Source organism: Urocitellus parryii, chromosome 10 (genome assembly GCF_045843805.1).
Source record: "Urocitellus parryii isolate mUroPar1 chromosome 10, mUroPar1.hap1, whole genome shotgun sequence".
NCBI classification, from domain to species: Eukaryota; Metazoa; Chordata; class Mammalia; order Rodentia; family Sciuridae; genus Urocitellus; species Urocitellus parryii.
Window position 1 is genome coordinate 29,060,096 of NC_135540.1, and position 9,885 is coordinate 29,069,980.

Sequence of the window (9,885 nt, forward strand, 5' to 3'; positions counted from 1 at the left end):
AAAGATAACTAGTGAGAATATATGTATCCAGTTTAGGCTTAGCGACCATTAAAGGAATTAAATATTTACTAAAGGAAATGAAAAGATGACTGTGAAATATTAAGTGGAAAATGTAGGGTAGTTAAAAATATTGGGATTTTATACCAATAAGCTGATGATGGTTATTCTGGGTAATACAATTTTAGATCTACATTGTCCACAATTTACTGTTGTTTAATGGCTATTCGGTTTTATATATACATTAATTAAGATTAAATAAAATTTCAGATTCAGTCCTTACTTGCACTTGTCATATTAAGTACCCCAAAGCCATATGTCTGGTGGCTACTGTGTTGGAAAGCACAGATAGGGAACATTTCCATCACTGAGAAAGCTATATTGGACAGAATTGTTTAAGATAATGTATGTTTCTAGTTTGCTCTTGATTTTTGGTCTCCTTTAGCTTTTTGTAACGGTTACAAATTACTTCTATAATTGAAAGAGCAATGAAACTACTTATTCCTGGGGGAAGTTTCTTTGCTCTCAAAATGAATTTAGACTGAAGGAAAACCATATCATGATCTACTGTATCTAATTAATATGCATCATAATTGATCCTCTATACCAAAGTTGTTGAACTTTTTCTTTTTTAATGAAGTGCTTCCCAGAAATTTACTCACTCTAGCTATTTAAAATTTTGGAATTATTCAGTTATTCAAAATATACTTTACTGTAGTCTCATTGGGAACAACAGTTCAATCAGAAATAGGAAGAAAATTACTTACTTGATGCTATAGTTTGTATCTCAAATGTGCTCTCAAAGTCTCATGTGGTAGAGCCTTAGTTTCCAGCTTCGAATCACTGGGAAATGGAAGAAATTTGAAGAGGTGGCACCTAGAGGGAGATCTTCTGGTCACTGGGGGCATGTTCTTGAGAGGGAACTAGAGACACTTCCATCACAGGCCCAAAAGCAAAAAAGGCCAATAGATCATGGATTGGAACCTCCAAAATTGTGAGTCAGAATAAATCTTCTCACTTCATATGAAAAGCTGACACATTTGGCAACTAATTTTTGGCTGTATTCATTTTATATTTCTGTACTGTAAAGAGTGGTCAATGGCAAAGGAAATAGTAGTAGAACCCATGTTTTAGGTATTTTAGGAGATTAACCAAACTTTAAAAACTAATAACAGAGGCTAAAATATTGGAGGCCCATTGGCTAGACTACAGATTTTGTTTTTCTTTCTTTCATCCCTCTATCTACAGTGGTCTCCTATTCATCTGAAATCTTTATTTTCTGCAAATTTTAGTAACCCATCCATTAAATGGAAAAATCCAGGAAATAAAACAATTTATAAGTTTTATTTATTTTGTTCTGTTTTGTTTATAGACAGGGTTTGCTGTTTTTTGCCCAGACTGGCCTCAAACCAGTAATTCTCCTGCCTCAGCCTCCTGAGTATCTGGAATTGCAGATATGTGCCCCCATGCTCAGCTAATTCATGTATTTTATATTGCATGTCATTCTGAGCAACATGAACCCTTGAATTGTCATGCTTAGCCTGTCCGGCAGGGGACCCAACCCTTTGTCCAGTGTATCTGTGATGTTCACCAATCCGTTAATCACTTGGTAGCCATCTCAATTACCAGACTGATTGTTGGAGCATCACAGTGCTTGTTTTCAAGTAACCCATTTTTTTTATTTAATAATGATCACAAAGTGATAGTGATTGATGCTAGCAACTCCGAGATTTCAAACAGAAGCTCCAAAGTGCTTCCTTTAAGTGACACTTCACATATTTTGTGCAATCGGTGTTAGAGAAATTAGTTGAATCCTCTAAAGCAATTACTCTACAAGACAATACTCATCTGCTTCCTGGATGTTTACTTTTGTGGTTGTTGTTGTTTCAACCCACTGCTGCTCTTCAAAAGATATGATTTATTGGTCATAATTTATTCTGCACCCATGCAAATATCAAGAAGCATGGAACTTCTTGCATAATACACTTATGTGAACAAGGAATATTCCCATAGTTAAATATATATATACATATATATATATATATTAAAATATTTTAAGTGGTACCATGTAGAATATCTTGGATATTTCCAGTTCTCTTTGTTTTTGTTTCTTGGGTGGTTGAAAAAGCCCAAGCTGCTTTGTTTTATAAACAACTCCTATACTACTATGGGCATAACATTAGTTGAAGATTAATTTCAGATTGCACTGTGTAAAGATTTCTTACAAATGCAATATGATCAGGGTGTTGGAAAACCCTCAGAGGATTGAAAACCCTATCCTTCTGAGGGCAGTCTTTAGTTAGTATTTTGGAGAATATTATCTCTAATAGAAATCAAAGCATTTTTTAAAAATATTTCAGAGAAACTCCAAGCAAACTGATGTGGTCATCCTCATTTCAGAAGAGAAAAACAAACAAAAACAAACAGAACCCCAAATCCTGAGGCAGAGTAGTAAGTGATTTATGCCAAGCCCCAGCACAGGATGGTTGAGGAAAGAGTGTTCTGCAGTTGCAAGCTTTTGGTTTTCAAACTTGGTAGGCTCTGCTGCCCCCTCTAAAACTGAACAAGGGAAAGAGGCTGGCTGTAAACTTTGGAGTCTGAGGGAAGAATCTCAAGGAAACAGACCTTGCAGCTTTGTTGATTTCCTGTCCTGTCTATACTGTTTCGCTCCTACGCACAAACTCAGTCCTGTCAGCTTTAGCTGAGCACTTGGAAACCAGACATAGGCTCACATCTCATCGTGGCTCCAGTGGCTTGGGTCTGAAAGGAGTCAAGAGGAAAGGATCCGGAAATCAGCTAACTAGAGAAAGATACTGATTTTTATTTGAGATCAACTGCTTTCCTTTCTTTTCCTGTTCCAGCTTTTTGCAGAGCGCACCTTCCAAGCTTTCAATCTGAATCTGCGCTACTCAACTTTGAAACTGTCCGCAGACACCTGTTAAGGGAATTGCGGATCCTGGGCAGCAAGGATCTGAACTTTGCTTTACCTTGGTGCTGGAGCGCAGCGATCACCCAGTTATAGGAACGCCAGCGCCCTGCTTTCAAGCCTTGGGCCAGCGTGCGGAGGATTTGTCCTTGGTGCAATCGAACTGCGCTTTTCCCCGGTTGTGCACCGGTGCAGCTCTCCACTTTTGCTCCTACACGCGAAAATAGGAAGCAACCCCGATTAGGGAGTCCTGGGATTTTCTCAGCTTCGCAAAGGTGCGAAGATTGTCTCTCCCGCCCGCCTCCCTCCTGCCCGCGGTCTCTGCTCGCCCTCCGCGCAGGGGACCACAGCTCCCTGGGCTGCAGCTGAGTGTCTCCGCCACGCCTTTGCCTTTGCTTTTTCCCTGCGAATCTGGTGAGCCCGGGCTCCAGACCAGTGTATGTCTTCTTGGAGCCATCTCTAGCGGAATTGGGGGCGGAGAGTAAAAGGAGGGGTTGGTGGAAGTGAAAGAAGGTAGGCGTGGTGCAAACGCCCAGAGGATCAAACTTGGGGGTATTCAGGGGAGTAAGAGTGGCAGCTGCAGGTAGTAGTAGGACCTGCGATGGGGCGCCTCGCTGAGTAAGGTTGGCAGCTGCGTTGCGCGGTCTCCCTAGACCAGGGCGCATCCAAGAAAAAGCGAACCTCGCCCCCAGTTCCCTGGCCACGGAAACTTCCTATCCAGCTCCCTCCGCTGCAGGGCCATCTCTCCTCAGCCTTCGAACCTGTTTCTTTTTCTTCAAGGGAGCGGTTCGCCTCTCCCGCCCCCAATCCTACCTCCACTCCCTCCCCCCGCCGCCCCATCCTCTACGCCCACCCGAGACTGTGCAGCGCAGTGCGGTGCCCAAGCGCCCACGGCGGAGACAGCAGCCAGGCTTCAGGGAGCTCCAGCTGCTCCCGCTGCTCGCCCGCGCAGTTCACTGCCCAGGACCGTCGGAGCAAACACAACTGGGTCAGCTTTGGAGGCCTCCCAGGGCTCTCTCCGGATAATCATCGGACTGACTGGCTGCACACTTCTTGTTTTACAGTCTCAGCAGAAACGCGAGGGCCAGGTCAGTAAGTCCTACCTCTGATTCCCCTTCTGGGAACTTGAACATCCCCAAAGAAGCCCAGGGTCCTAAGAAACAGGCACTGGGGTGGTGTTTCCAAGCGTAATCCCCCACTTCCCAGCCACATTTAGGTGGGTAGTGGGGATGGGGGAGTTTATGCCGTTCTCCTTTTCTCCTTGTGCTAGAATTTTCCTTTCCTGAAGATTCTTGACTATTCCCTTGCGCCTTCTTAGAAATAGGCAGGTTGTTCCTGTTTACCTTCTCTTTAAAAATCAAACGCCTGCCTAAAGTGCAAGATCATATTGGATCCTCCAAAGCTGATCAAGAATACATTTACTTAAACATTCACTCATGTTTTTTTCTTTTTAAAAAAAAAAAAAAAAAAAAACAGGGCTCACTCACCAGTAGGAACATATGGTGAAGGGAAAGGAGGTGAGATGAAAAGCTTTAAAGATGTTTCTCAATAGGAACATATCATTTAAAAACCTAGGGACATGAAACAGAAAACGCTGATTTCAAGTAAAGGTCAGGAGCTCAAACACGTGAAAGAGACACAATCCCAGACTCATTGGTTTATACACTTAATGTTGGATTTAGACACACAATCGTGCCTTGCATGCATCATTCTGGAAAGTTTCTTCTCTCCACATCCCAGGATTAACAAGTGAAGGCAACCTAAGGTGTGTGGCATGATTTCTGAGATTTTTCCCTAAGAAAAGATTACTGTAAGATGCTGTGCTTGGTAAGATGACAGGCTTCACTAAGGCCAACCTGGGCCAATAATGTTTCAGAAAGAACTGTTGCAAAAATCCCATAGATATAAGTATGTAGTCAAAAAGAAGGCTTACAGGGCAGGGGTTGTGTCTCAGTGGTAGAGCATTTGCTTAGTATGTGTGAGGCACTGGGTTTGATTCTCAGCACCACATATAAATAAATAAATAAAGGTCTATCAACAACCAAAAAATATTATTTTTTTTAAAAGAAGGCTCTCAGACTCATTATAAGTTGCTTTGAATCTCAGGGGGAGACACAAAGGAAAAAAGAAAGAAAGAAAGAAAGAAACCCCAAACCTCAAACCTTATTTCCTATTCTACAAAGAAATGTTTTAATAACAAAATAACTAAACATTCACTTGTTCAAGAAAACTATGCCATTCACAAGTTCTCCTTAAATTTCTTGAATACTGTGAATGCCTTATTTTGCCTTATTTCAAGAAAATATTTCTTCTTTGTCTGCGTTTCTTGTAATTTTTGTACATTTTGAGTTTCTATGGGCAACTTCCTTTGTGTACTTTCTTTTCCTCTTCTACTTTTCCAGAAGTGCTACTGAGAAGTGACAGATTCTCTGCTCTGGGTAATGTTTTGAACTGGCTGAAAGCCAGTAGTGTGCTTACAAGCATCTAATCATGTCCATATGCTAATAGCTTATAGATCAATAACCATTCCTGCAGAGAAGGTGTAAATAAGAGGGCTTTGAAATAAATAAGACTGAAAAGAAAGAGCAAACTAAGTCAATGAATCAAATACACACCCCCTTCTTAATGTCCTTCGATTTCATGCTTACTCTCAATTTAGTCTGCTAAAATCTCCAAACTGACTTCTCTGAGTCTCGTTAATTCTGTTAATGAGTTGTCTGGATTGACTAATTGTGTTCTGTAGAGTCAGTTCTTACTCTAAAGGAAATGGTGGAACCTATCAAATGCATGCTCCATGATCTGAATGTCTTGTTTCCATTCTTTCTATTTACTAGAGAAGGGAAGCAAAGGGGAAAGAAAACCTGGTCTACTTGGAATATTCTGTTTGAAATTTATGCAGAGGGAACTAGAATCTAAGTCAATATAGCAAATACACAAGTTCATGGAAACTCCTTACTACTCCTCTGGGTAGTAAGGGTACTATGAAGGGGGGTGGCCTAAAATAAACAGAGAAGAGAGAGGAGAGAGGAGACAAAGAGAGAGAGAACCCAAGAGAAATGGAGACACACACACACACACACACACACACATATTAGAGAAGTTTCTTTGTGGTGTATACTGACAATTTAAATGATTACAATCAAGAATTGACCTAGAGTTTCTTTGGATAATTTTCGTGTAGAAGCAGTTATCTGATTAAATAGGACAAAACAGGCATAAGGATGGCATGTCATGGCAAGAAATCCTGTATAGTTAATTATATCCATAGGAAAGGATCAAAATTTCACTTTTAAATTAAATAGCTGATGTTGATTGTGCTTTCCTTTAGTTTCATATTTGTTTTGCCAAATTATTGAGTGTCTGGAGTGTCTTGCTTGGTGCTCAGGATTAAATAACGTATGAAAAAGATCTAGCTTCTTCTGCCTGTGAAAAGATTGCTGTGGTGGGGTGAACAAAATAGAATCATCACAGTGTGGCCTGTGCAGTCTTACAAGTGTTGGGATAACTGAGAGGCTTCCTGTATGGCACAGACAGCAGAGGGAGGTCTGAGAGAGCCCAAGTGATGCTGGGATTGAGAGCAGTTCATTGTGACAGAGTATACATTGGGATGTCGAGATGAGGCCAAAGGAGTAGGCAAGGAGGGCATCAAGATGTGAATGTCATACTGAGGATTGGATTCCCCTGCATAGGCCAGTGTTATCATTATGTGTGGGTGCAGACCCTTTAGTGGGAGAGAAAACTAAAGTAGGCATGCTATCAGCAGACCATATAAAATCAAATCTCTTTCAAAATGTGAAAGAGAGAATCAAATGCAGATAAGTGGTTACACAGGTGATGGAAGCCAGATAGGGGATGTTGGGGCTACTCAGGGATTAGCAACAGCAGGGGATTTATCACTACCCCCTGGCTGGAGAGACATGCAGAAGAGGCAGTGTGGCAGAGGCCAGGAACCAGGACCTTCCACTGCAAGCAGGATCACAGAGGGTTTGTATTAGAGATGTCAGAGCCAAGGAGCTTGTGCAGAGGTGCTGCTCAGAACAGAGAGGGAGGGGAAAGGAGGCAGAGGCTTCCTCCTTCCTCCTGCTGCTAATTACCTGCCAGTTCCTCCTATTAACTTTCCAGAGCCAGAATCCCAGACTCCTGATGAATGGGGACCCTGCAAATGTCTCTATGAGATTCAATCCTCTTGTGGTGTGGAATAGAACAGAGTAGGAAACGGTGAGAGATGCGGCTGAGGCACACAGGTGAAGACATTTTTAACTTTAGGTGATTTCATTAATGGGAAGACCATAGACTGGAGTAGGTCACACAGAAGGGAAATAAACAGGGACTGGGAGGTGGCAAAAGGGAAGGAAAAGTGCTAAAACTTTTTATTTAGGGATTTTAGGGGGATAGAGCTCAGACTTGAGCATACTTCTCAGGTAGTATCTGTGCAGGATTCTACTGTGTTACATGGGAAGATTATTTGTCATCCACTACACTAGAAAAAATGGTTATGAAGCCAAATCCCATCATTGTGCCTTATTTTCTATTCCCACAATTCAGGGACCAGGGATGGGTTTTCATATTTGTCCCTTCCTTATACAATGTTTTTGCTGTATATTGAAGAATTTCAAACAGTGAAAGTAGTGAAAGAAACTTTATTTTCTTTAAAATTAATTGGGTGAATTTGTAGCAGCTATAACATCAGTCAAGTTCATAATGTTCATCCCACTGAAAATGAATGGAATCCATTAGGTAGCATCCATACTGGAACTTTTTCTCACTGTAGAAAAATATTATATTCCCATCCTTTGATAGATTGTTTAGGACCTGATTTAATTGATCCATTTTCTTTTTTGCATAGACTTAATAAAGGACCTGCTTTATCAAGATGCTATACTAGATGCGATTTTAGAAATAAGAAGGACGGATATATTGAGCCTCAGCCAAATTGAAACAGTCCCTTTGGGATATATTTTACAATACCTTTGCAATTTCCATGTTTCATATTTGTTCTGTTTTTCTTTTCCTCCCTTAATTGTAGATCTAGTTGCAGGCCAAGTGCAACAGTGCTAAAAATGGGACCAGTGGGTGCCGAGTCTGATGAGAACCAGACAGTGGAAGAAACCAAGGTGGAGCAGTATGGGGCAGGGCACACCACTCCAAGGGGTGAGCTGGCCCCTGACCCTGAGCCAGAGCTCATAGACAGCACCAAGCTGGTTGAGGTACGTGTTATCCTCATACTGGCCTACTGCTCCATCATCTTGCTTGGGGTAGTTGGCAACTCTTTGGTGATCCACGTGGTGATCAAATTCAAGAGCATGCGTACAGTAACCAATTTTTTTATTGCCAACCTGGCAGTGGCGGATCTTCTGGTGAACACCTTGTGCCTACCATTCACTCTTACCTATACCTTAATGGGGGAGTGGAAAATGGGTCCTGTCCTGTGCCACCTGGTGCCATATGCCCAGGGCCTGGCAGTTCAGGTGTCCACCATCACCTTGACTGTCATTGCCCTTGACCGACATCGGTGCATCGTTTACCACCTAGAGAGCAAGATCTCCAAGCGAATCAGCTTCCTGATTATTGGCTTGGCTTGGGGCATCAGTGCCCTCCTGGCAAGTCCCCTGGCCATCTTCCGTGAGTACTCACTGATTGAAATTATTCCAGACTTTGAGATTGTGGCCTGTACTGAGAAATGGCCTGGTGAGGAGAAGAGCATGTATGGCACTATCTACAGTCTTTCCACTTTGTTGATTCTGTATGTTTTGCCTCTGGGCATCATATCTTTTTCCTATACTCGTATTTGGAGTAAACTCAAGAACCATGTCAGCCCTGGAGCTGCAAATGACCACTACCACCAGCGAAGGCAGAAAACCACCAAGATGCTCGTGTGTGTGGTGGTGGTGTTTGCGGTCAGCTGGCTGCCCCTCCACGCCTTCCAACTTGCTGTTGACATCGACCACCATGTGCTGGACCTGAAGGAGTACAAACTCATCTTCACGGTCTTCCACATCATCGCCATGTGCTCCACCTTTGCCAACCCTCTTCTCTATGGCTGGATGAACAGCAACTACAGGAAGGCTTTCCTCTCAGCCTTCCGCTGTGAGCAGAGGTTGGATGCCATTCACTCGGAGGTGTCTGTGACACTCAAATCTAAAAAGAACCTGGAAGTCAAAAAGCACAATGGCCCCAGTGACTCTTTATCCGAGGCTACCAATGTCTAAGGAAACAGGTGTGAAAACTTAAGGGATGAATTCTGACCAGAGCTATCAACCTGATTAAGGAAGGCTCACAGGTATGTTTGAGTCTCCCATTTTAAGGACAGAAAAGCATCTTAATGGAAGTATTAGCAGCATAATTCCTGAAAAACTGATAGGGCGAGCCTTGGTGAATTTACTCCGTATTCAAAGGTAGGAACAACAAAATGGTTTCATTACCGCTGCTCAGACGGTAGATTGAATAGAGTCAAAACAGGGAGAAATGCTTTTGACTCATCTCCCAGATAGAAGGCAAAATGAACAAGAAATTGACATTATCAGCAATGCTAAAAGGTGGGAGTACAATAAGTGAACTTTCAAGTCACATCAGGACAAGTACTGGGGGTTCTGTTCTGTGTCCTCCCTGCTTCCTCCTCATCTGATGAAAAGTTTCTGAACACGAATTTCTCTAGGGAGCCATAGATGCTCCTTTATGGTGTTTGGTTTTATTGTCCTTCTCATATGTGAAATCCAGAAGAGGATGCTATAGGAAAATTTTGCTAACTGAATGACTTCAAGATCGTTTCAAAGGCATAAACTGAAATTTGCTAGACAATTAATATGTTAAGGAAAATTATTAGTACTCAGTGAGCAATTGCTCATACAAGCAAATGCACATTTTGTGAATTATTTTTCAACTCGGAATCAAAGGCTGATATTCTCAGAATTATAAAAAATATGAACCATTATTGAATTTCTCATATCAAGTTTTTCCTGCTT

The 9,885-nt window shown here is 42.0% G+C and overlaps 1 protein-coding gene across 1 annotated transcript; it reads left to right on the plus strand.

Moving 5' to 3' along the window:
- Positions 1-3,928: 3,928 nt before the first annotated feature.
- On the plus strand, positions 3,929-9,634 carry Npy2r (neuropeptide Y receptor Y2). The gene is made up of 2 exons (XM_077803540.1): positions 3,929-4,011; positions 7,950-9,634. The coding sequence occupies exon 2, from the start codon at positions 7,984-7,986 to the stop codon at positions 9,130-9,132; it is 1,149 nt and encodes a 382-aa protein (XP_077659666.1). The 5' UTR covers positions 3,929-4,011; positions 7,950-7,983; the 3' UTR covers positions 9,133-9,634.
- The last annotated feature ends 251 nt before the right edge of the window (positions 9,635-9,885 follow it).